The sequence below is a fragment of the Neodiprion pinetum genome, chromosome 1, assembly GCF_021155775.2.
Source record: "Neodiprion pinetum isolate iyNeoPine1 chromosome 1, iyNeoPine1.2, whole genome shotgun sequence".
In the NCBI taxonomy this organism is placed as follows: domain Eukaryota; kingdom Metazoa; phylum Arthropoda; class Insecta; order Hymenoptera; family Diprionidae; genus Neodiprion; species Neodiprion pinetum.
This window is the reverse complement of record NC_060232.1, coordinates 33328508-33356044: the sequence shown is the minus strand read 5'-3', so window position 1 is coordinate 33356044 and position 27537 is coordinate 33328508. Positions and strand designations below refer to the sequence as shown.

At 40.5% G+C, this 27537-nt stretch overlaps 1 protein-coding gene across 1 annotated transcript in view; it reads left to right on the top strand.

Annotated features, from left to right (window-relative positions):
• The first annotated feature begins 4364 nt into the window (after nucleotides 1-4364).
• Pino (Pinocchio) overlaps nucleotides 4365-27537 on the top strand; it is a 60401-nt gene continuing 37228 nt past the window's right edge. The window contains exons 1-2 of the mRNA XM_046635972.2: nucleotides 4365-4843; nucleotides 10093-10291. Coding sequence (XP_046491928.1) covers nucleotides 10168-10291 — 124 coding nt within the window. The 5' untranslated portion in view covers nucleotides 4365-4843; nucleotides 10093-10167. The remainder of the gene's footprint in view (nucleotides 4844-10092; nucleotides 10292-27537) is intronic.

The following is a 27537-nucleotide window of genomic DNA, read 5'->3' as shown; positions in this document are numbered from 1 at the left end:
AATGCTAATTACGCATTTCAGCTCGACGCTAGTTGCATTCAAAGTTTCATTTAATCCATGGCAACGCTAATTGGCATGATAATTAAGCTCGAGATATGGTTGTTACAATTTCACGCAAAGCTCAGTTTCCGGGTAACCTATGATCACAGCTTAACAAGCTGCAAGTCTGTGGCGTAGATCTTCCAGGAAGTTACTATAAGATCAATTTAATAAACGTTAAATAGAGAATGACGAACGTATATTAAACGCACAGATCACCGTGCGTCTCAAATTTAGAAGTCCTAGATCGAGTCAAGTGTTCACCAGTTTCCGATTACACGAAGAAACGAATCGCGGATCATACGTTTACAATGCCTGATTACACGTTACTAAATATAAATCCACGAGATTCAGACAACTTCATTTCAATTAAAATTATGTCTTTCTTCTGCCTTATTATAGTAGGAAACGATCTACGTATTTTGAAAATAAGTCTTTGTCCTGGAAAAAAACTATATTCACACTAATTTTCACTCAAAAATCATGAATGATAAACTTATTGCATAACAGTCTTGAGAATAATAGCACCTTTTTAAATTGCATTATTGTCCAATAAAGTCGTGACTTTTTTACGGTCGATTTTTTTGCGAGTGAATTGTCAGCCAAGTCAAGTTCTCCAAACTTCGGAAGATCCGCCAGACCCTCTGCTTGTAAAACTGTCAAGTCATTGCTACTCAACAAAAACTGCACCGATGCTATAAGATTATCGAATTTTCCGACTTCTCAGGAGCTGACGTGGTCCCTGTCCAAGTACAAAATCCTGAGATTAGTCATTCCGCCAAACACGCGATGTTCAAAACAGTCAGTTTATTTTCTTGCAGATACAACGTCTACATCGAGATCAAGACGTTGAATGCATTCACGGATACGGAAGTGACGACGTTGCGCTTCAGCTTCGAAGACTTAAGGCTCGTTATGCCGGAAAACATCGAAATGGTTACATCGCAGATTGGTCAGTCCGTGAAACGTACCTTCGGGGAAATCGACGAGGTTGGTATAACTCGAATTCGGAACGACGCTGAAAACAGAAATTTCCCTCATTATGTCATTCTCCAAATCGACGTTCTTTATAAAGACCAAAGCATCGAATGTTTCGAGTGGTAATATTTCGATACGGTTACCGTACAACGCAAGTTTCTCAAAATGCTTAATCCCTGAACAATCCCAGAGGGCAACTCTCGAAGAAGATTACAAGCCACCGAAAGTTTTCCGAGGTTTCGAAGTCCGAAAAAGGAGCCCGCAGGGAAGTCGCTAATCTTGTTTCTACCGAGGTCAAGTTCCCTCAATCTTACCAACCCGTTAAAAAGCCCCGCTCCGACTTGCAAGCTTACTTTTGCCCGGTAACAGTCGCTCGGCTTTGACTACAGGATTGAAGATTTGTGTCAATCGATTCATAGCCAATTGTACACTTTGCAGGTCATCCAGACCGTGGAACAAGCCGGGAGAAAAAGTGGTGGTTTTGATCCCATTCAAATCCAGGGCCAGCAATTTGGAGAGTGCGACGAAAGTTCCAGAAAGAATTTTCCTTAATGAGTCCGATTACAGATCAAGAACCATAAGGCTGGTAAGCTGTAAATCTCTTCCTCCTGCAGATGAAATTCTCGCAGTTTCTCCAAACCGGAAAACGTACCGGCAGCATTGGAAAAACGCGGTGAAAAGGGCGGAAATGTTGTTCCATTTCAATATGAGTTTTGTTATATGGCACTGAGGTAAAATTCATCAGCAAGGTTGGACCATGATGCGTCTGGTTTTGACTGAGCGTTATCGAGTGCAAAATTCTGTCATCCTTATAACGACAAAAGCGCGTAATCTCCACGGCGAATTCTTATCTCTTGGCAATTTAGAAGTAGCTGAACGTTCAGAATCACAGCGATAAGAAAAAGCGAAATCATTGTGAATCTTGCGCGAAAATCCATCAACAAATTGAGGCTTATATACCTTTGTTCTCAGTTCTCACCGCCCACGGGCAGTACTAGTACTCTAATCCCCGCTTTGTTAGTATCAACCAGAGCGAATCAATGAGAGCTGAGTTTTTCATTACCGAAGAGGCGTTAGTCAGCGCAAAAGAAGTCGACATCTCGTGGAATGCAAAGTACGCGAGACGAACCGTCGTGCGAACGGGTTCGCCGCTCACTATCAAAAAACATTGATTATGGCCATATACTGGCCGAGAATCACGCCGGCTGTGCATGCCAACAGTTTCGAGACGTTATACAACCGCGTTTAACACACACCATACAATCTATTATTTTAAAACATTCCGGATGTACTTGGGAATATAAAAATTCCAAGTAAACTTTTACTTTCCATATCCTCGAGGTCAGTAGGATGTAGAATGAAAATTCCGAACAAGATTAACAGAATTAATGAATTCGAAGATCGATGCTCCGTTGGCCTGGGGCTGTGCCGTGTATACGGATCGAACAATATCGACGTATGCAATCGTGTGACGATGTTAAATTTCATAGATTCTTCGAATTGCTGGAAAGAATGAGGAAATTGAAAATGGAAAATAAGTATTTATATAAGTATATGATGAAAGCCTGTTCCAACGACTGAGGAGAGCCTGACCTAGCTGCGAGAATGTTTTTTACCCGAAAGAAGCACTGCCTTCTATTTTCTAATACCGCTGAGAATATCATATGCACACATAGATACCTACCTGCAATGAGTTCTGCAAAGAGAGAGCATCGACAACGCGTCTGCAGTTGGATCCGTACAGCTAATTACAGCAACAGCAAACTATAGATCACTGATCAGGCTAATCCGGACTTTGGTATTTATAGGAAAGTAAGATGTACCAGCACATGTGACATACCTGCGTATATAATCACGTTGCACAGTGTAGTTAGACAGCTAACAATACCGCTAGACCCAATCAGATTTAGATCGTTAATCGGTGCAATCTGTTTCGTATTTTTTGACGAATTATACTGTATTCAGTATCAGCTGCGATGCAATCTCTGAGCGATGAGATCTATCAGAATACCGTTACAGAAATATTTTACAGTATATCGAGGCAGAAATTACAGTGGGTAAATTCTCGCCGATGCGTGGCTCTCAAGTTTGTCTATTTGAAAGCGCTACATTCACCTTTGACAAGTGGAATAACGACTTGTGTCAAGATGTGGACGGCTACCAGTTTTATACCAGCTTTCGTTTCATTTTCCAACTGGTAAGTATGAGGAACACGTGAAGGTTTTATAACTTAATGCACGTCGTGTATGCTGGTTCAGGACAATAAATTCATTTCTGTGAATCTGTTTGGTCCTAAATTTAAAAGTTTATAGTAGATACGTCGTGATTTTCGGGAATGTGAATTTTCAACGAATGTGATCGATGCTTTAGATGAAAGATTTTATACTGTTGATAATACACGATTCTAGGAATCGAAGATTAAGGACAAGGATCTTTGGCAAATGTTGGAAATTAAGCTTCCGATGCACGAAAGGATTTTCAATACGATTCAACGTTAGACTCGTGGGTATTAAGGTGATCTTGAGATACAAACTGCAGTTCCCCGAGCGAGTTGTATTGCATCAATGAAAACACAGCTGTGAAATCTCACGAGAGTTGCGCGCATGTGCCGCCCTCAAACGGTCACAGCCTGCAGCAGCATTAAACAACGACGCGATTTGCTCCATCGCAAATTTCTGCGATAAAATTCGTGTCGAAATGGCGTTTAATAATGATAAACACCAACGACACAAAGGCGGTTTCAAGGACGTGATATATCATTGACGAGCCTTTGAAAACGAAACATCTCGTTCATAGGTGCTAAACGTGTAGCGACGAGGAAAAGAGGAAGGAACATGCGATGCAAGGTACACAAGAAACAGACGAACGTCGCCAAGGTGGACCTTGTATCGCAGACACATCGTGGATATGTCAACGTCTGAACGATCCATTCTTCGAAACATCCCTGGTAAATATTTCAACTACTAAAAATTTTCAAAGAAATTGAAACATCTCGTCTTATTTCGTACAAAATTGTAACGTATCGTAGATTTTTAACTGAAAGAAATACAAATTTTTATGAAAATCTGTAAGTGTGTACGAGTAATTACAATTTTGTAGGAAAACAATTTTTTGTACAATATTTTATGAAATCTTCCAATTGCTCTGAGAATTTATAAAGAAAAAAAAGAAACGTAAAAGTAATTTTCACCAGGAATATGCAACCGGAGACATCATCGCGCATCTGCGTTCCGATGCCGTATCCACCGATGCTTGAAAGCCTCTCGGCTGGTTTGATTAAACCGATAGTTCCGAGGTGGTTCCGAGTGCCGAGTGTAACCGGCACTCACTCAGTTGTGCTCAGTCGGTGTTTTGCGTCGGCTGCTATCCGGCTCCGCACGACGCGAGCCGCGGGCATCTGTCAGTCGAAGTACGCGTGTCTATTCCCCCCGACAACGCAACGTCTCGACGTATTTCTCCTTGGCTACAGCACTCGGTTGTCACCGCTAGGCCACGTAGTAGACGTCGAAGGGGTGACACTGTCGACCTGCGTCCAGAAACGGATCGCTGAGGGGTTTATTCGGCAATCAGTTTACGCGAACGAGACGAGCGAGCTTCGCAACGGCAGCAGCAGCAGCAGCAACAGCAGCTAACCGAGACCCACGTGTGTCTCTCCCTCGTTTGCGTTTATAGCCTCCCGCTCCCGACAGCAACATACAACGTACCTATAACAGGGTACACCGAACTTTCGAGGGATTAACGACCGCCCGCAGGACTCCCCGACAAGCACAAAGACTCGCTGTTTCACTACGGAAATCGAACAGCGACGTCGCGCCCTTGCCGTCAGGTATTTGCACTTTTTTCTTTACTATCTGACGTTTCGGTACATCGAGCTTGATCGGAGACTACGACGATGGTCAGGGTGCTTGAAGAGTGGGCGATGTTTGGTGAGCCAGCCGAAAATACTTGCTAAGGACGAATGTTTCACTGATTTGTATTCGGTTGTTATCAGAATATAACTACGGATAAGAAAACAATCGTGTTTTTGATCAAGCTTGATTATCGAACGAAACTTGAGATTAAACATCTGATCTGGAGATGCGGTTGTTTGCGAATTTCTTTATACAAGATTTCGTGTAACTCCGAGTTTCTAGCTTTCTTCCATTTCCATAAATTCCCGATGTGTACATGAATAATAGACGCGAAAGGATAAAGAATCTTTTTACCAGATTTCAAGGCGCCAGAATCTTCGAATCGCAATAAATTTGATTGTTTTACACTGCGTAACAAGTATGACACAAATGTTCGTTTCGTCCTTTAGGAAGAGCTTAATGCATGTATCAAATTTCGACTAACAACATTGCTGTTAGGCTACCCTCCGAAACTTGTCCCTTTTGGACGAATCACCCTGTATAAAATGTATTCTCATGCATAGAGACGCAGCAGCATTTCTAAGTATGTATCACATCCGTAAATGCAAGTGTGGTACTGCATTAACGTGTTATGTCTTATGTTCTTTCTACACGTGGTTTTGGTGCGTAGTTGTACCTTATAGGTATACATATGTACATTGTTTGTTTAGTTTATCTTCTCCCTTCCAAACTTCGGGGCGCTCATGCTAGTTGTCAGTAAAGAAGAAGAACCTCTTCACAAGGGTTTTCATTCACGAAATAAGGCGATGAATGACGTTGACCCGACAGCCCTGCACCGTTTCGTTTTACTTTCAAGCTTTCCGAAGTAACGAGTTCTCGTTCGACCTCGGGATGAGAACCCGAGAATAGTTTTGTCTCATTTACCGTTAAACAACGCAGCGGAGGAGGTGAAAGGGTGGGAATAATTATCACCGCGAAATTAACGGTACGATAGTCGACAAAGAAAATACGAAGGTTATTGACGCGGAGTGCAAATGACAGAAAATGGGAAGAAAATATCGCTCGTTGCTTCAGTAAAAATAGACTGTTTTTGGAAAATAATTCTTGAGAAAATGTTAAATGTACCGTCTAATTGAGTTGTAACTTGTAATTTAAGTAGAAGTGAATATTTTTCGGTAGTTAGGTACAAATACCTACATAACGTGTTTAACAGCACTGATACTAAGATACAAGATAATTCCTATCACATTCTCGCCGAGCTCAAGGAATTTGATAAACGACATTTCAATCTCCCGTATTTATCAGTGAGCATTGACAAAGAATTTTACGATACAGCGGATATTGCGCAAGATATTCATACCCATGTATTTCACTTCGTATTGTGTCCGGATCTGACTCGAAGGACAAACGCATATAGAGAGAGAGAGAGACGTTATATTGCATTTATACGGATGGTGAAATATAATACATATTCAAAGTTTCGATAAAATCGATGTATAATACATGTGCAACTGGCATTCAATACAGCTCAAGGAACTCGGCGTGACATTATTCCATCGGAACGAGCCTTGAGTTAACCATTTGTAAAAACGTACCCGGTTCAACAACTGTCGATGCGAGTCCTCGAAGGTGCATTAATCGGATCTGACAACGATACACCGCACCTTATACCTGCATACAGGAATAACAGGAAATAGAAATGGGAGAATCCAACATAGAGGCGAGGGAAAATAAGCCAACAAGTGTTTCGCCGCGGCTTCCTCTCTCGCTTCAATGTACACGGTGTCGTGAATTTTCTTTCACCACCGGAGTCAATCTGCATTCGATAATATTCGAAAATGGGTAGGAATAAAAAAATAGAATTGCTAATCGATAGACGGCCCAGAATATCAAATTTTCATGGACGCGAAAATCTTATTCGTAGAATTTAAAAATTTGGAAAGCTCGAGTACTGAAAATTAGACACGTAGTAAGTCAATGCGTAGAAAGACGAAATATAGAAAGGTCAAAACATGGCACAGCAAAATCAAGAATCTGTATACGATTTTATATTATCGAGAGGAATTCAGTTTGGTATTCTACGTTCTGACCTTTCTAATCTTTTACATCTCCATACTTGGACTTCGACCATTTTAAAGTTTTATATATCAAATTTTCCCTCTTTTAAAAATTCGATATTGTGGCCCTTCGATTTTTTGATTATTCTGTATTTTTACCCCCACCCTCGAGGATGTTACGCAGGAAAGAATACAAGTATCGGAAACATCCGTGTAGTTACTTACCCTCCGCTTATCGGACGCTGACGATGATTATGCGGATATAGCATCTACCGCTCTCCGGACCAGATGGAGGTTCTCTCGTTCTTTTTCCCCGCGGTTTTTCGGGTGAGTGGGCTTGTCTACGTGTGAAACGAGGCGTAGGCCAAACCTTTGGAAAAAAAGTACACGACTGCTGCTGCACCAACGTCAGTCGATCCCATGAAGTGTAGATGCGTGCCAGCAGCTCCTCAGGTTCCATCATTTTATCCCCATGCAGCTAGAGTCTCGTTTATAAACGCGCCGGAAAATTGAAAGTAAAATGTAACCGCGTGTGCCGAAGTGCCGAAGTGCCGAAGTGCGTCGAGGTGGCCGTGTTCGAAAATTGACTGACAGTACTGTCAGCAATCTTTCATCTCTTTTGCGCTGCCAAGTTCATGGACAGATCTGTCTCTGTCCTAGGGAATTTTTAGTACTGGCAGTCAATTTACGAACACGGCCTGTGTCCATAACAGGATATATCCTTTCTTCTGAACTTCGTGTGTCTGTGTATGTGTGTCGTATGCAAAGGTATGATTCCGAGCCATGTTGCAGGTATAGAAGTAAGAAACGTAGTAAATTTACCGTCAGGTAGACGATGTGATATACTGTATGAACAAAACGATTTTGCATGCAAAGTTGAAAATACCGAATACCTCGGTGTATTCGTTTCTTATGCATACGCATCTTAGTTCCACGTTTGCTTATGTCATTTATATAAGTGCGGAATAGAGTTTCGAATGTCTTTCGAAAAGAAAAAGTATAAGATAAATCTTCCTTTAAACTGCGAGTTATGTAACCGACATTTCGTTTTATGAAAAAAAAATAGAAAAGAAACGAATTTCTAGAGTTAATTACGTTTGACATTTCTGCGGAACGGAATCGGCAGCAGCTATAATTACTGCGTTTTTAGTTCTGCGGGATCTTTTAATTATTAGATTTTCCGACAAAATTACAAATTGCGTTCTGTGCAATATGATTCTGTCAATGTCACATTTGAATTCATTTCAACCGGCTGCAATTCGCTAGGGGGAAAAAGTGACGTGATGTACTTTCAAACGGAAAATTAAATGATCGAATGAAAATCAGTAAAATTCCAATATCATTTGGTACAAAAAAAAAAAAACGAAGTTGTATTCATGGTCTGTGAATTCAATTTAGCGACTGAATTTACCCGAGCATTGCTTTTATGGTAATAAATGTATGCGATCGTGATAGGCACGTGTAATATATCCATATTTGCATTCATGAAAGGGTAATTTTTATCGCACTTATTATTCAATTTCGCATGTGAGCGCATTATCGGTTTACTTCCTGCTGCCGTTCGGCATTCTATGTATGAGATTTAGCGAGTCATTCTTACCTAGTCAAGGTTCAACCGAATGTACATAAAATTAACACATGCATTTTGCCATTTAGCGATCGTGCAGGCACGTTATGTTTACATTTTCATTTACGGCTACAGACAGCACATATGTGTAACATTATACAGATACGGGCAGGTATACAGGAAGTCGAGGCTTATTTTAGCATTAGACTGATAAAAATCGACGATCGCTCACTTTCTACTCGTCCGTGTGTTTGTGTAAGATATGGTACATTGACATCTGAGCGAGTCGGAACAGGAAGCTCAAATACTTTTAGTCTTTGCGTTAGAATTTTTTATTTACTCGGTTTCTTCGCTTCTCTAACAACCAAATTAATTTAGACATCGAGATGTTACACACTGGCAGGCGAATGATTTCTGGTGCCATCTGTAAATCGAAAGTAGATATTTAATTGAATCCTATGCATACGAACGTGGCATATAATTGGTTATTCTAGCAAGGCGTCGACCATAAGAACGAGTCCAATTTTAACCGAAACTTGACAGCGGGTGAAGAGAGAGTCAAGAAAAAGTAGAAACAAGATATTTGTGACAGCCGGCGGTAGAAAGTAAATAATTGCAATTCTTACCTTCCTTCCTTCCTTCCTTCTTTCCTTCTTTCTTTCACTTTGCCGAATCGATGGAGAAAACCAATATTCCACCAATATACATCATATTATACTCTCGGTATCTGCGGTAGGGTCGGCACAAGTTCATCTCTGCGGCCCAGATAAATCCCACATAATACACCTGTGAGTGGGTTTGTTCTTCCTAACCAAGAAAATCCGGTTTCAACCATTCGAGTTTCGCGATTTCCCGATAATCTCCTTAGCGATACGCCAGCATTCGAAGCATTCGTGGCACGATTTAAAAGTGATTTTTAAAACTTTTACAGTTGAATACTTCGATGATACCAACATGTTTGATATACGCGCGCACACTTGAATTGGATCAGCAGGCACTATGTTGTCTCAAATGATATGTGATCAGCTATAACGCACCACTACTGTAGAAAAAGAAAAAGAAAGAAAAGTCGACATCCGTGTGACGTTTTTATTTACATTCGAACGAGCCGCAAGAGTTGAAAACTGTACCGCTAACTATCTAACTGTAAAACTAACTTAAAGGCATTTAAAAGGTGATTCTAGTCTCGACAAACTTAGATTGTTTTTCTCCCTTTTGAATTTCATTTTTATTATCAAAAGTTCATGACAAAGTGAGAAAAACTTTTGTTTTTTCGGGGCAAAAATCATGAAACCGCCCTCTTTTCGGTTGCGAACCTCTACCAGACGATGTCAAAGTGCATCGTTTCGTACACCGGTAAACAAATAGTGGAGTCAGAGTTACTCAGTCTGGCAGTGGCAGACGACATCCAGACTCTAAGAGACTCAGCAGGATGTTCATATATCGTCGTTGCAGTGTCACTGTATACAGTTACATCATGCTTCATTCCAGTGTTGTCCCTCCCCGGCAAGGTTGTTCTTTCGCTCTTTATGCCTCTCTTCTTCCTCTTTTTATCCATCACGTTTCATTCAACGTGACGAATGCTTTTATATTGTCGCAGAGATAATCCCACGCCGCGCTATAAGAAGACCTCGAGCACTTCGTCCCACTCGTCGCCAACCGGAATCGGAAAAAAATGACTTCCTCGAGCAGCGAGATGACCGAATTCGAAGAGAGCGTCTCCTTCGACTTGGATGACCCGGACTTTCCATCCATCGACACGTCCGCCGATCGGAGCGTCACTCTCAGCATCACAGCCTGTAAGTTTTTCCACTTTAATATGCATATTCAAATTTCATATTATACAACGTTTGACATCGTACAATTTCCTGTTCTCCTCTCGAACACTTTCCATCATGGAAAGCGTGTACGTGTGATGCTAACGTTTCACATGAATTATTCCACGGCGAGGGTGTAACATTGTCAAGCTGTCTTCGGGGACGTGACGTAAGGGCTTTGCCTCCGAGTTTACGACAATGCCGGTGGACCCTAATCCATACCTTATGACAGACGGTCTGCACTTTTGTCCAATCGCAGGGGTGTGTTTACACATTTACTTAAGCTATTATAGTCCGCACAAGGTACATGTAGAATGGTCAGGAAGGCCAGACACAACAACTCCAACTTCTCTCTTCTACCCTACGGTTCCATCGGTTCAGCGTTATACCTCTTCGCCTAAGGACGAAGGGGGAGTATTATTTTGCAGGATTTAGTTATCCACCCCCAGGACTTACGGTTCGAAACGGGAATCATCGCCCCCGCTATTCTCCACCCCTTCTCGAACCCTGAACCACTCTAACCCATGCCTGGGAAATCCACCAGCTGTCGCAGGGTTGGTCCTCTTTTCCACGCAGAGTATATCATGATCTCATACATCCTCTTAGGCGAAGTGACCTGTGGTATAAAATTTCGTAAAAAGATTGGAGGAATCTGCGGTGTGCGTATACCTGAGACCCACTTTCTTGAAACCAAAAACTCTATACATATAATTTACATCTATTCGCACTTCGTATCTATAATAAACGCGCGTGCTACTCGGATGTCAAACACTCGACGTTATATCCGGGTCGAAAACGACATGCTGCAATGCACTTGAGTTGCGTCGTCGAGTGTTTATAATATTGTGTAACAGTAGATACACGGTGCATGTATATATCCATGGCGAAGGAGGGATAAAAGGAACAACGGAAAGAGAACGCCGGGATAAATCAACCTCCTTTTTGCTGATGTTGCGTCTGAAGCAGGGAAGCAGAGACGACATCAGAGCACAGCGATAGTCTGCACCTTTGCGCTCGGATATTATCTCATGTACCCTCGTACATTACCCACACCTACCTCTTCTCGGATGATAGACCACCGGCAACTAATTGCTGTGTGTACCGACTGGATCGGATTCAATCTCTTATGTTGCTACCTTCTGTTCTACTCTCGCTGGGTGGCCTCAGTCCGCGAATCTGACCTCTCGTTACGCCCGATTTTACACAATCATCACGGGTTTTGCACGATTACATGCTGCACTCGGAATTCCTAGTTGCAGGATGCAACTGCTCGTTAAACATCTCTGATTTGGTATACATGCTGTTATAGAGCTCGGAACGATATTCGCTTCCGGACTATACCATGGAGGTAGTTTTGATAAAGGATGGAAACGGAATTTGGAGCTGGTGAAACAATGTTCAGTCTCTTTGCAAAAGTAGTTTTTGTTTAGATGTGATACGTTTTTCAAAAGGAAAGTCGCGCTACGTACACTCCCAAGCGTTTTGTATACAAACGCCCAGCGTCTCGTTCGATATAAAAATTTATGTATTACTGTGATCTTTTACATTCGCACGGTTCATTGATTTATGGGATGAAACGGTTTCGTCCTCCGATCGTAAACCACGACCATTTGGCAAATTGGAGTAACCATTTTGCGGTGCTGCATCAATCGCCTTCGGGAATAACCACACGTTTTTAATCTCTCTAAACGTCGATATTTCGGAAGCGATACATCCTGACAAACCTTGTATTATTCCACCACCTGTAACAACGGGTGTTCAATTATGAACGGTCAACTACCCGAACGAGTGGTCCTGATTCAGGCTTCGAATGTCGGGCCAACTATGTAATTAAATTACCGTTTAACGTTTAGACTTACGTTCCTGAACTCCATATTTATGACACGAGGCCGAGGCGTGATTACGCCACGTTTCGCACGTCTTCCAAGTCTCCGTTCGGTGGCTCTTCTTCTTCGCGCGAATAGATTATGCGCCGAAGTTATACGGTACAAAGCCGTTGAACAGCCTCAAGAATAGCCCCCCCCAACGAAACGAGGGTGCAGAACCTGTTGAGCTTGTACCAAACGCGAGCCAACAGTTTCAGCATGTGGCGAAACGTGACCGACCTTGATGACCGTTTTATCCATAGAGTCAAACCCACGAGGATCGGATCTATCTCCTGCCCCGTGATTCATCCTCCCGTGTATCTACTTAGTGTCTATTACACATTCAAATCGCTCCACAAACCAAAGTACGGCCTTCGAAACGATCGTTACACCCGACGCATACGCAGGCGAACACACGCTGTCGTAGCAACCAAGTTTAGAAAGATCTTTTAGATGACAACTGAAAAAGGATGGGAGAGAGATGGAGAGAGAAAGAGAGAGAGAGAGAGAGACGAAGAAATCGCGTTTAGCTCGAGTGCGTAGAGACAAAGAGGGCGGTAGATGGAGAACTGGAAAGCTTGCTTGTCTTCGGATGTATGGGTTTGCCACGTGTGACACTCGCATGAAAAATCGCACATGTATGCGGTGGGTATGGGAGTTGATCACGGAGTTCCCAGAGCTGGCGAACCTGATCCGCAAACGACTAGTCATACGGTAATGGTATCACAGCCACGGTTCACAGATCGTCTTACCGCCCCGCAGACTAGCAACTTGCTATCGTAAAATCCATCCAGACTGACGATAAAACTCTAACCGAGTTGCAATATGTGGCGGTGCAGCTGCTTATTTGATAAGCATATGTTGAGAACGTGGCATACATGTAATGCCGTTGTTCATCTTCGGTTTGTATATCGTTGGACCATCAAAGGTCGTCTTGGAAATCGAGATTTAACTCTGCATCGAATCGAAGCTGGACTAAACGACACTGTCGGAAGCACGAATTGATTTCTTTCGATGCTGGATAATTTCCTGCTTATTAATATCGATTCAAATCGCAGTTTTCAGCGAATACCAATCAGGCAAAAAATGTTCAAAAAGAAAGCTCCCTGATTTTAATTGCACTTGAATCGTCTTTTCAGTTTTGTTTTGACAGTGTACCGTGTAGATTAAGTTCCAATCACTCAATGCGAGACTTTACATAAGCGTTTAAATGACCCCTTCGATGCGATTTTTGAATGAAACGTCGGTGATTTTCTACTTTTACTTCATTCGACTTCAAAATTTATCCATCTGAATAATCGTTCATCAATCACTATTCTAATACAATTGTTGTCGGTAGAAGTTTGGGGAATTTTACGAAATCCGAGCTCACACCAACTTAAACTCTTTTACGTAACATCGTTGCACACAATTGAGCACCGTTGTCTCGTCTTTACCGACCGATCTATTTTCACTGTTCAATCGCTACGTTATCGACACAGGAGTGTTCCGATCCGACGGTAGATGGTAGACAAAGCGAGAACACAAAAGAAGATATCAATGTCCATGCACACCTACCGTGTATTCCGGGTACGTTTCCATAATTTCACAGTCAAATATTGCGATACGATATTTGAATGGTGAACTCTAGATACGTGCATACCTGCGCACATACGCACACTCGGCGTAACGTGATCCGTGTCTACTTTGCGACAATGCTGAGCTTATGTAACAATCGTGATTAGATTTTTCCTCGTCATTGATTCAATTCCGTTCGACCTTAATTAATTATTTACTGGTCAGGCTTGTGTACGTTTCGCAATAATCAGAAACAGCATAACTAAGTAGGTAGGTGCAGGTACAGGTACAAATACAAATACAAATACAAATACAAATACAAATACAAATACAAATACAAATACAAGCAGAGTTAGGCGTAATCACGCCGTTCATTTTGTCTTCGTAATCATTATTAAAACGCATTGTTCCAACGCGGAAGCGAAAAAAGTAAGTTGTAATCATCCTTGCGCCTCGTTAAACGTACATGCTTGAAGTATGCAACATTACTTTACACGTCATTCCGCGACCCACGCGCGGAAAAGAAATTGCGAATATGTGCAACAGCATAATCCGCACGCGCGATCATTTGCCCTCTTTATTTTCATGTCCTCGTCCTTTTCTCTCGCTATTGTCCGTTGTGCGTTGTCACGCGCGATTCGCGCTATTCGCACGAGACATGCATTTCGCATTAAACGCAGGTACAAAAAGGCGACTGAAAATTCCTCGAAGTCAAGTTATACACAATTTTAAGCTTAAACGCAACTGCACCTCTACCTTTACCTCAACATACAAGTATAATAATTATTCATTTTCATTTCTTCGAAAATTTCAACATCCACTGCAGCGATCAATGTGCTAAAAGATTTTCAAAGCTCCTCTGAACTGGATGTCGACGGAATGGAATCGAGTCGCAGTGCCATCTAATGTATATCTTGACCCCTGATTAGAGAAACACGAATTTTAAATTTGACCTGAAATCGTTATGTTATACGCTCGCTCCTTGCCGCATATACCCGGTTAGCAATCGCAGAACGCCGCCGATTGTGTGCAAATTATTTATCGTTACGTTTGCAATCGTACGTCTAAATATAGATCAATACAGCTATTACGACCCGTGGGGTACATATTATATTATACGCAAATAAGACAAGTCGCGAAAATTTTCCACGAAAAACATTAACGCAATGAGGTTATCAGACCCCCAGCGCAGAGGAACGTGATCTTATGAACCATCGTGAACTGATAATCCGCGCACGACTTAAACGTGATCTTGAATAATTAAAATATGCAAAAACAACAACACTCCAACAATAATCGACGCTCGCGTTTCAAAGTGTATGATCCTACGGATTATGGAGTATGCGTAAAACCGGTACCTCATTTTTTTTTGCATAAAACCTGTGTAGGTAACCATTTTAAAATGATATGCCGTTTTCTTTTTTTCCGTTACCGATAACGTGCAACGGGAAATTTTTTTTTTTCTTCTCTCCATCGTTTTTAGAAAAGATTAATCGTCGGCTTTTATTTATACTATTAGCTAGTGAGAAATAATCCAGATGATTTCATAGTTTCTTATACTGGAAGAAGGGGGGCACGAATCGGTATCCCGAGAACACTGTCTGAGATTGAATATAAATTCCATGTGATTCATCCGGCGAACCATCAGCGGGTGCCCGCAAAATTGCCTCAAATATCGTTCCGCAGAAGTGAGATCACAGTCAGAGATTGCGAGGCGTCCATATCGTACAGTACGAGCATTTTATTGTGCGCACAGTAACGGCATGCATGATGTGCCACGTCATTGATGCTTTGTAGATAAAATATGGCGAAAATCGCGTTTTTATGAGACCCGGTCGCTGCGGCTTAGAGGGAAAATCATAAAAGGAGATTAAATGATCCAGAAGCCTGTTAGAAACACATCCGTAACCGAAACTCATTTAGACGACTAGGACAGGTTGAGTAATCTTTCGTTACGTAAGGAATTCTTACGACGCCGAGTGCGTGACGCACTAAAATGTCAATAAAAGTAGGATGGATGAAAAAAAAATTCCATCCTCCCTGCTTTAACGCTAAGGATTCTTCAAGCCGTCTTAGCTCGATCAAAGCGCGATATTTTTTTTAAAGGAAAATTTAATCCGACCACGTGACGAAATTTTCGAAAAACAACGAGTGAATATTTTCCAGTCGACGAAATCGATTAAACTAATGGAATAATAATAAATAATAAATTACTTGACAATTTTACAAAAATTCTAAAATGAAAATCACATTACTCGCGGTTAGCCTCGTATTAAAAAGTCATTAGATAAGTGAATGTGTACAAAGAATATAGAAAACCAGTAAAAGAAAGAATTATTACCCTCAAATTTTAAACTTTTACATCGTTTTCATCAAAAAAGACTAATCTTCTTCAAGATCATAAAAATAACTTGCGTATCATCGCCTTGTTATTCGTTAGTAAAATCATTGCGCAAAGTATAAAATACACACGTGCAATAACAAACAGAGATTATTGACGTGCATCGAGTTGCCGCAGGGGATCGTTTGGACAACTGCAAATGCACCAGCAACGCTACATCGTGTCGTGAAACGGCTCTCTCTATCTCTCTCTCTCTCTCTCTCCAGTAAAAAATATAGTGCACCGAGTGCAGTGGAGTCGATGATAAAATTAGTCTCAACCGAACGTATACGGTCCAACGGTTCCCTCTGTTATCGGTTTACACGCCACGCCGCTACGTTTGTGACACTGCAACGTACGGTGCAGGCTATTTTAGTGCACGCTTATCACACGTCACACTTCTCTACCGTTGCAGCTGCACATCTCGAGCAGGCTATGTTTGTGCACCAGGAGCACATTACAGGAGTGAAACTGCACGCCTCGAAAATGCCTCTCGGCTATTCTTGCGCACCTAGAACATGGCACTTACACAAACTGCTCTTCTCCTTGCATTTGGTACCCGAGTCCCGCAACCGGCAGCTATTGCGGTTTGTCCCACGGAAATAGGGTTTCAAAACGTGCAATACTTGCATTCGTATTTCAGTGGTAAAATTATTTTCTCCGTATTGTTTTTCTTTGTTTTTTTTTTGTTTTTTTTTTAACTTCGTGAGAGTATTTATTTTACGTTGTATAAAGATGTATCGAAGTTACTGTAAAATCTGCGTGTCTTATAGCTTGTAAATCCGATCGGTTATGAGATCAATTGCGCATTCGCCCACTACTGATAATAATAATAAACTATCGACAATGAGACCTTGTAAGAGCAATGGAAATTCTTGTTTGTACGTATGATAGAAGCACAAGCGGTTCTTTGATACGTGTTTCTAGTAAGTAATTGTCAACGTCGGTGGCGACGGTAGTTATTCGGTTTAGAACGATCGAAAATAGCACTGACCTTACCCTTTTGACGAGCTCTGTCGAGTATTTTTAAATTCGCGAGATCTATGTTCCGCGATATTCCGCGAGGAGTGACCTTCGCGTCACGAGTCACGTGGAGGTGAGAAATAGAAAAAAATAAAACATGTAAAATAACTTCTTGGTACATATACTTGTGTACCTATATTATTTATACACGCTTAGTTATCTAAAAGAGGAAAGTTTCGACTGTGGCAAATTTCAAGCGTGCAGCAGACGATCTGCAAAATGTCGCGCAAGAATATTAACAAATGTATAATTAATGCATAAATTCAATCTTGAAGTAAACAATAAATACAAAATTAGCACGGGATAATTAGTTATTCTTATTCATCTCATTATAATAGGTACGACCTTGCACCCTGTTACCTATGAATCATCCGGTTATCTCCGTTGAAGATCTCGCAACAAGCTAAACATCTTGAAATTATTGTTACATGGATGCGTTGCATCGTGCAGGTATTACACAGTGTTGAACTGCAAAAATGCAGGTTCTGTAAATAGTTGTTGTTTTTTTTTTTTAATTTTTCACGCTCTCTCTCTAAACAGTAGTCAAAAATATTCCCAGCCTTGAGTGCGTGGCCTTCGGGTTCAAAACCATCGTTACATTACGTGCGAAAAAATTTATCTGTTTACACGTGTATAAAGATTGGCGAGAAAAAAAGACAAGGAAAAGAAAAAATTTCCTCATTTGATGTGGAAGATATAACTATGAATTATATACCGCATCCTGTAAATGATAACGTTGGAAATTTCAAACGACGTGACCCGTCGGTTGTTCGTTCAGGCATTACGAAATCGCGTATAATATCCGACCTATAAAATTGCAACACCCGAGTGCCATGTTCTGTTTTCATAGATTTATTTCCTTCTCCTCGTCTTTTTATTTTGCTCGTCCGTATCGCCGTCTATATTCCGAAGTGACAACTTACTTTCACTCGACGTTTGCACATCCACGCCTGTACGTTATACCGATAATAATATTTCTCGTTGAAACAGACTTCTGCAACTATAGGATAAATATATACATCGTATAAACATGTAACGTAAGTAAGTGCACAGCACGCATGTAACGTTGGTCTTTTGAAATAAAAAAATTTATCCTCCGGTATAAATATCGCGCAGTAAAAAAATGTACGAGGAAAATTACCAGCCAGGGTAGCGAAGCAACGTAATAAAAGATAAAACCACCGCACGTACGTATACATTGTGTACAAGGACCTTATCGAACAGGCCTATATGTTAGTGACAAACGGCGTCAAGAGATATCCATCAACTTTCGGAAGCTTCCTCTGATCAATAAACCGAGCAATGATAAAGAGATGTCGGTAAACTGATTTCGTCAAAAAATCGTCACGATCGGGAGTAATTTTACAACGAGGCTATTTATGTTTATATATATAGGTATATGTGTGCATGCACGACTTCGTAATCAACACCTGACGCGAACGAACCACATGAAAAAAGCAGACATCAAACGAAGACAAACGACGCGAATCAGGATCGTCTTTCGGGGAAATTGAAAATTTATTGCCTCTACATCACTACGGTTCGAGATTTACGCGCGCATTTAAAGACGGGCTCGTGCAGATGGGATAATTTGAGAAAGGATAAGAAAAAAAAAGCAGCGTGCAAAAAAACCGAGGGAAAACAAACGGTGGTTTGTTATTATCATGATCGTTTGCAGAGGCGTTAGATTTGCAGACTCGGCATGCATATTGTCGGCTCGTATGTACCGTGTATCTACCAACTTACGCAAGCGCGAGTCGTCGCGGAAGATTATGACGTCGGGATACAATATTGACGAAAAGAAACGACGACGTTTGTAAACGTTCGAGTTTAACCCGATGACGATCGTGCGAACGTCGCGGTTTGCTTACCGTTGGCTCGAAACATTGAAATTGCGCAGCAAACGATGCGTCGATACACCTTTACCATCATTTTATCTCATTCGTTTAGTCAAATTACCTCGATCGATCCTACGAGGACATTCGTATGCAAGGAAATATTATTGCAATCGACCGTTGTTTTAAGTACAAGTTCAAGTTATGGGCCATTCCGTGCCAACTTGATCGATGTCGAGCTCTGGAATGCACTCAGATTTTCTTTTTCCTTTGTTGGTAATATAAAACGGTATCCTGAAGTGAAATTTAAAAATTAAAAATCAATGAGAATTTTTCCGCACGGAATTTGTCGAGATTTTTGTCAAAATTTTGAAAATGAAGTATAATCGTTTGACCGAACGCTTTTGAAGATCGTGAAACAAACATTAATCATAAAAAGACTTGAAAGAAAATGTAATTGCGTTTCGGAGCAGCAAAACAACGGCGTAAAAAAATTCTTAATGCCCCATATTTCGATCAACGGTTTCAAGAAATAACGCGAAGCCTAATAGATTTTTAAACGAATTCACGAAACGTATTAACTCTCCAAGATATATTATATTATCTTCTCGCAAATTTAAGAACTCGTTTTAAACTGGTGCAAGTATAATATTCAAGTTTACAGCCGGTGGGGAAAAACAGCTGCGGTACTAAAAGTACGTGAAACCGTATTTTTCGACGAAGTAATAATAAATGAACTATGACGACCCGGCAATTACATGACCAGGGCTCATAATATGCGTTGTGGTTTCTGCGAATACAGATATACACATATTTAAGCTCATTTAATACTCCAACTTTCCTGAATTCTGCTGCAAAAAACACGATGCGCCGTCGAAATTTGAACCCTGAAAATATAGAAAGAAAAAGGGTGAGTCTGCTCGGTCGGTAAAGGCAGGAATACTGTATGACCTTAATACGGACTCGTCGAATCGGCCCAAGGAACCTGCGGGTCTGTAGAAAAGTTAGACTTTTTTCATGCCTCTCTTAAAGTTCAATTACTGTAATACAGAGTCGTCTTCGGCCTTGAACACAGTGAATACTCTCAAGTATTTCTCCTCGAAACTTCGACGTCAGCTTTCAAGTCCAGAGACCAGGTCGGCTAGACGGTCGTTTTTGCTTATGAAATTTTACAAGATGCGCAAAAATGTGAAGGGGACGTGAACGCGGCGTAAATAATGCATCTCCAGATTTGCGAATCTGTTTTTCTGCACATTCGTACCGACGAGTTAACGTCCGTATACCGGAATTAAACTCACCCTCTTTCTTGTTGCACGTTTTGGGCATATTTCAGCTGCTCGTCGAGTCGAAGAATTTTCACGAATCTCATGTTCAAGCTCGTGGCATTGATGTGACGATGCATTTTTAGAAGAAAAACATCGTTTATTTGCGGTCTTTGAATTGTCTGATCTTTACTAAACAGCAACAATATAAAACAGTCGCATTTTGCAAACTTAACCACACCTGCCAAATCATTATTAAATTTCTAAATACCGATTTTCTCAAGGTTTCGTTTCGTTGACGTTACTGTCATGAATACCGTTTATTTTTTTTTATTTTTTTTTGCAGAACCAGTCAATCTCCTGATTAGCTTAAATCTCGTATTTCCATGCATCGGACATTCAAATTAAATTCGAGATAGTCTTAATCTCCCAATTTATTGATCGGCAGTTGATATATGCAATAAATTAAAACTCTCCGCAGGCATGAATAATTTCTGTGGTGGAAAAATCGTCCATAGGAAAATTCTTTTCGTGGGAAACGGCTCAGATCGTCAGAAATCTGTAATATTAATACGCTTGACCGATGACTTCACACCTCTCGCTGTTGGAGACGCATTTCTACGAATTTTTCCATCTTTATTCGTTGTCCTAAATTAATCGCGGTGAATCGTGAGATGTTTTTCCTGGAAAAAAATATCACGTTCATCCGCAGTGTGGAAGTAGGTACGTATAATATTTATTCAGTTGTGAGAAAAATATCAATCACTCTCCAAGTGCGAGAACCGGAAAAAGAAAAATGTGAAACCGAGAATATTATATATAGGAGTGAGAAAGTGGGACTTGTTAGGATAGTTTCCAACGCACTGCATCCGATCTTTAAGAAATTTCAAATGCTGTAAAAACAAGTTGTTTACGAGTTCGTCTTTAACCTCATTGTCAGATAATTTGAAAATCGTTGCAATTATAACTACAATGTCAGTTCTCTCATCTCACAATAATTTCTCTGCGGTAGTTTTCCGTTGATTTGAGCAACTTTTCATGCTAAAAATAATTGCAAGACAATTATCTATCGTCGGTTTATTCGAAACAAGTACCTAGGGGAATATTATATAGGTACGTACCTAAATACATAAATATGCATGCCGGTACACACGGATGTCCCGACATAATTTTCCATCGATTATTATTCACGGAAGGTAGACCACACATAGCGCGCTTACGTAGATGGTAATCACCTCGCAAATTCCCAGAGATTCTGAATTGAAGGTACGAGTGACGAAAAGAGAGAAAAGAAAACGTACTTGAAAAAAAGAGGATAAATAAACGCTAAAAAAAAGTCAATATAATAATGATGAAATAAATATAAGAAAAACTTGTGCATGTGTGTAATAAACGCGTCCACGTGATCGTTTCGAAGGTTTGACACGCGGTCAAGCCGTCTAGCTACGTCATCCGTCTACGTATCACGCATAAAATCAACGCTGTCCGACTCAGAAATTGAATACTTAATTAATATTAATACGAGCGCGGAATCGGCCTGAAATTAAATTATCCGACCGATGAAAAAGAAATCCCTTGCATCGGATTTTAATCCATTTTTCATCGACGCAAATTTTCGCCATTCGAGACGGAAATTTGCCGCATTGTACGTACGCGCATTTGTATCGTCGGTAAGATGTAAACGCGTTTATTAATCATGTTTACTTTCTCGCGAAGTACCTACAGGTCGTGACGTATTAATTATCCACGCGTCTCTCTGAATTATGTAGACGCATTTGTAACACGACGTTACGCACAGCCAGCACGTGACCGTCAACCTATTTGCGATTATTTTAGTTGACGGTATAATTATTGCGTTGACGGCGTCGAGTTTAACGCTGAATGACGTACCGTATATTAGCCGGAGGGCGAACCGTGTACCTGAGTTGGAGGAAAATAATATTTAATTAACGGATCACAGTCCTCGCGAATTTCGTTACAAAATATCGACAAGCGAACTTTTGATCGGGCAATAAACAACCAGCGTGTAATTTTGGCGGTTCGAATTTTTGAACTTATATAACATCGTGAATTTCAAGTCCAAAACACAAACGATCAACTTCCAAGATCGTAAGCGCTGGATCGCGTGCCGACAGATGAATGCTGAATTTAGCTATGAAATCCGTTAACCTTGCAAGTCCCCTTATAACAAGAATTACTTTACTCGTCCGCAATTATTCTTAATCAAACGCATTAATGTGTCCGGACTTCCTTTTATGATGCGCGGTAAAAAAAAAACATGCCTGCGAACTGACGGCGAATTTTTTTTCAAAAGTTTTTCTACTAGTCTATTTTTGCTAGTGAATCCTTTGCGTAAAAGAAACAGCCTGTACTTAACGTTTAATACAGTCCTCGTCGTAGATCGGATTTCAAAGTATCGATCGCATCTTAATTGAGGTCGAAATTTGGATTCCGAAGCGAGTTCATGGAATTTGATCGAATCTACGCCTGACGACGAGTGTACAAAAGTATCGAGGAATCAGGAAACGAATTTTGAAACAAGGCGACGCGGTGTCGTTCAACCTAAATATTTCGCAACGCTTCTGACTGTTCTGACGACGAGCTCAAAGTCCAGGAGAATTGTTTTGAACAAGACCAGGATCAAGCCCTGCCTGTAATAATTAAGAACGATGTCCAAATTTCGTGCTTAATTATATACACTTATATACCTCTGGCAAATCTGTTTATTTTATTATTGTTAAACTGTTTTGCCATCAATTTCAAGCAATTACATACTTGCGTAAGTGGATTCCCCACATGGGATTATATAAAAGTAGTTATCGAACGACGAGAGCGAACAAAGCAATCGATCTTCGCAGATTTAAAATTCTTAATTCCCTCGCAAAATTTAATTCGCGAATATCTTGAAGCGTTGCGAGTTATGATTGTGGGAAACAAAATCTATCAAAAAACCTACCGTACCATTACGTAACATATAAATAAGCGCGTATAACAACAATGTTTATCTCGTTCGCAGGGCAGCGATAATAATCTCTCCAACGAAACAATTAAATATATATATAATTTGTATATATATATATATACATAATACTCGTCCGATAGTGGAATCAGAGGAATTCATTATTCGACAATACATCCGGTCAATCAATCATTCATACAGAAACAGTATCATCGCGTATTTTGTACACACACTTTGCGAGTCGTTGACCTAGCGTTGACTTTGAGAAGGAATTCGTCCTACATCAATTGAGTAAAATCTTTAAAAACTCGCGCACTGCGCACAGCGAGGATAAATTTGTTAATCATTTCTCATGGTTGATAAGCAGTCATTACGCGCTTTTGCGCATCAGGCAAGAAACGCACGCATCTCGAAACTCCGGACGCAAGTGGTCAACGTCCTTTCGCTTCGGACGGAGTTGTCTGTCCATTTCCGTTGTAAGTAAGCATCTGCAACGCAGGCGCAAAATTATCCGCAAAGTGGAAATTAGATGCGGAGGAAAATTGTTTTTCTTTTCTTGTATTATATTTTTTTGGACGAAGGAGCGAAAAGTTTCCACGATTTTGTCGACTGGTTTATGAGATCGTAATTTTCTTGAATTATTCTCGGACGTTTTTTAAAATATACTCGCGATTTTATCTACCGTGATGAATGAGTTCACCCGTCAACATTCGCGCGTAACAAACGTGAATAATTTAAGATCGCTGTGTACATAAGAATCATCTTTACACAAATGCCATGCAATGAACTTTGGGTTAATGCGAGAGGATCGAATATCTTTTTTATCCATGATTTACCTATATTCGAGACTGGAGATTTTTAAATCCGGTCGAGAAGAAAGGAGATCGCCTTTTCGATAGCTTATCAATCGATGTTGTATCCTCCTCAAATTTTACACCAATCAGCCAGATCTATTCGAAATCGATTCTGAAATCTGATCAATGTTTTAATTATGAAATATAGTGCGATATGCGCGCACAGATGGAAAGAGGTTTATAACCATTCAGAATTGCCGTTTCGATAAACGTCACATCGATAAATATTTCTCACTGAATCATTCACAAGTTTTAAAATGAGTTTACGGTGCGCCAATTCATAGATTCCTTATCGCGCGTCTTTTGCGGTCGAATGTCAAAAAGCTTGACACTCCATCAGACAACTAAGCCCAGATAAATCATCGAAATTATCGCGGTGATAAAGACTTATAATTCATTGTTCTCCGGAGCAAACGTTGTGCGGATAAAAACTTGGCTCTTGAATTCTTTACCCGAAGAAAGAAGCAGCGGTTAAACTGCAGGCAAAATTGTTTCAGTCGTCACAGGCTAATTGAGCCGGATCTTGGCGGAGAAGATATGAATAAATCAGATAGCTGTAAGAATATTTTGGGCACCCCTAATTCTGAATATTCATTACCAGAGACGGGCTAGCGAGGATTTATCGAAAGATTAAACTGAAATTATCACATTCCATCGGATTAAAGCATTTAGACATATCCTGGCTACAGACGCCTCTGTGTATAATAAGCCTGCGAAAAGAAGAAAACGATCATGCGTCAAAATTTTAACAGCTAAGAAAGAAAGAAGAAAAAAGAATTAATTACAAACTACTGGTAGTAAATATTTATAACCCACGCTATAGATTGCGATGAAAAATTTATTTGATATTGTACCCATGACAGATATGCGTGTTCAACACGATATACGATCTGATGCTGGAAAATCATTTAGTATAACGACTCGTATAATAAATTCGCAGTGTTGTACCTAAAGCGGGAGAAAAAATTGTGAAACTTGAGTAAACTGTTCATCATACGTGAAAGAGTTGTTTAATATTATCTGCTGATATAAGCTTGCGGGATATTACTGTATAACTGATTATATTTATCTCGGTGATATTTTCCTCCTATGCGGAATGAAAGCTTGGGAAAGACCGCAAAGAGCCGGTTCTAAAAGTTTCTGCCTACACATATAATGTATAACGTGCGATAAAAGTCACACGGTTTCTTTATATTTCCAGCGAGCTAAAGAAATGGAGAAATTGAAAACTTCGTCAAAATTGGATGTTTCGTCAAAGTTTGAATTCTTTACTTCAAGTTTCGCCGCAAAACAATTCGAAATTTGGCGCTTTCGGAACATTTCAAATACCTAACATGTAAAAATTGCGCGCGTGTTGATTGGAATAAGTGCAATACACGAAACTAAGTAAGTAATGTCGTGCTCGTTATCCAGCGATTAACTCGTTAGCCGGGTTTGCTAAATTTTTATTACCCATAATAACTACGTTCACTTATCGTCCAACTATAACCCGCTTGTGATAACTAAACTCTTTCTCGATACGGCGTTAATTTCAACAACGTCGACTTACCGCAATGCTCGCAGATTCGAATCCGTTTCTCAACACCGTTTAGCGCGAAAATTATCCACCACATAGCCAGGTACTTTCGCACAATTTATGTAATCATTCAATTTGCGAATATCGTATCGTACAGTGCATTTATATTTGAAATTAAGTCACGCGTATCGTATCGGTCGCAAAAATTCCGCCTTATTGTGTAACGTGGAAATGTTGCTCTTTGTCCCGCCGTCATTAGCAGAAGCTGGTAGCGGGTAATTAGCGCGATGAGTTCTTCCAACGGCGGCACGTTGCGTCGCTCCTCCGCGCGAGATGCAACAGCTACGATCTCTATTTCTGGTTTCACAGAGTTTATTTTTGTGCATTCAACCACGTGCCAATGCTGCACGAGGCCTTCTCTGCTCTCTCAGTCCCATCTTAATTTATACGCACATAACACCGCGCTTCGCATCTGGTTGGCTTTAACAATTAAGCCGCGTTGACACCGAACAACATCTCGAACTCGATAATTCCCCCTCCCAGATTTCTTGCCTCGTTATTTTGCCCGAACACAAAGAACAAAAAGTGTGTACGATGTGTATCGTAGAACAACAGTTGAAGAATCGCACTATTTTTACAATCCGAAAAACGGGACAATAATGTCATTATTCGTGTATAGACGGTGTAACTTGGAATTGAATTTTCTTTACTCGAATTCGTTACACCGCGGTTTTTTTTTTTTTTTGATTTCTTTTTTCTCTGTAGTCTAGGAGAAACTTTCTTCGTTAATTAAACTCACTATTTACATTATTTCTATGTTTAGCTCGATTTTTGTTCCGGACTGTATGCTAATTGATACTTCCTTGTAAACATTGTGATTTCCAAATTTAGTCGCGCTCAGTATATACATATATATAATGCACTTTACAAAGCGCAGCCGTATCGTTTATCGGAACTTCCATATAACATAATCAGAGACAAATTAAGACGCGACTGCATATCTGCATCGGTATTTAACTCGGAACGTTAAATGGCTAGACATTGTTTGATCAGTAATTACACCGTCTTTTCGACCGGTATGCGCGATGTTTCGATATTTCCTTACTCGGAATCGCTCGTTGCATGCGTGGCCTCTGCATCTTCAGGCCTAAACGATTCACACCCCAAATGCATAAATTTCGAGCGCGACGGAGTGAGGATTATTATCATCATGGTGCAATTCTTGCCCAACGTTGGTCCAACTTTGCTTTCAGTGTTTTTTGTCGCGTTTGGAAATGATTGCGAAACATTCCGTTACAAGTTTTCGTGTACTTTTTCGTGACATTCTTGACGCGGTTATCGATATACCGATTATTCTTACATTTGTAAACTTACAGATGTCATATGCATGTCTTCGCATTCTCACTCAGACGCCAATTGTTACGAAAACTAAGCCTCGATATACGTTTTTTTTTTTTTTTGGGGGGGGGAGGGCTTTGTATCATGCGACTTAGTCTACAAAGATATCGTAACGCATCCCGACGTTTTTGTACTCGCCGTTAATATAAAATAACAAACGAGCAACTTCGTTGTTCTTATTAAATTAGACCGATCGGTCAAAACTGTCGGTTATACCTTCAAAGATGAGGTTTTCAAGCACTTACTGTAAATCGATTGAGTCACACAGGAAGCAATAGGATATCGTTATCTATTATTCTCTGACGGTTACCAAGAAATTTTTGTAAAATTCTCCCATCAATTACCGTTTTCTACAAGATAAGCAATCGACTATCGCAATGCCGCCGGAGGCGTTATTACTTCATTGATATCAATCTATCGAAGTCGGTTTCGTACACTCTCAACAAACAATTATAACTCTATAACGCCGTGTGAATTGAAAATACGATTGTTTTATTCCGGGAATCGAAGCCTATACGTATAATACGTAAGCGAATTATTATTGACAATGAGAAATTTGGTAGTGCAGTCAGGCCAGAT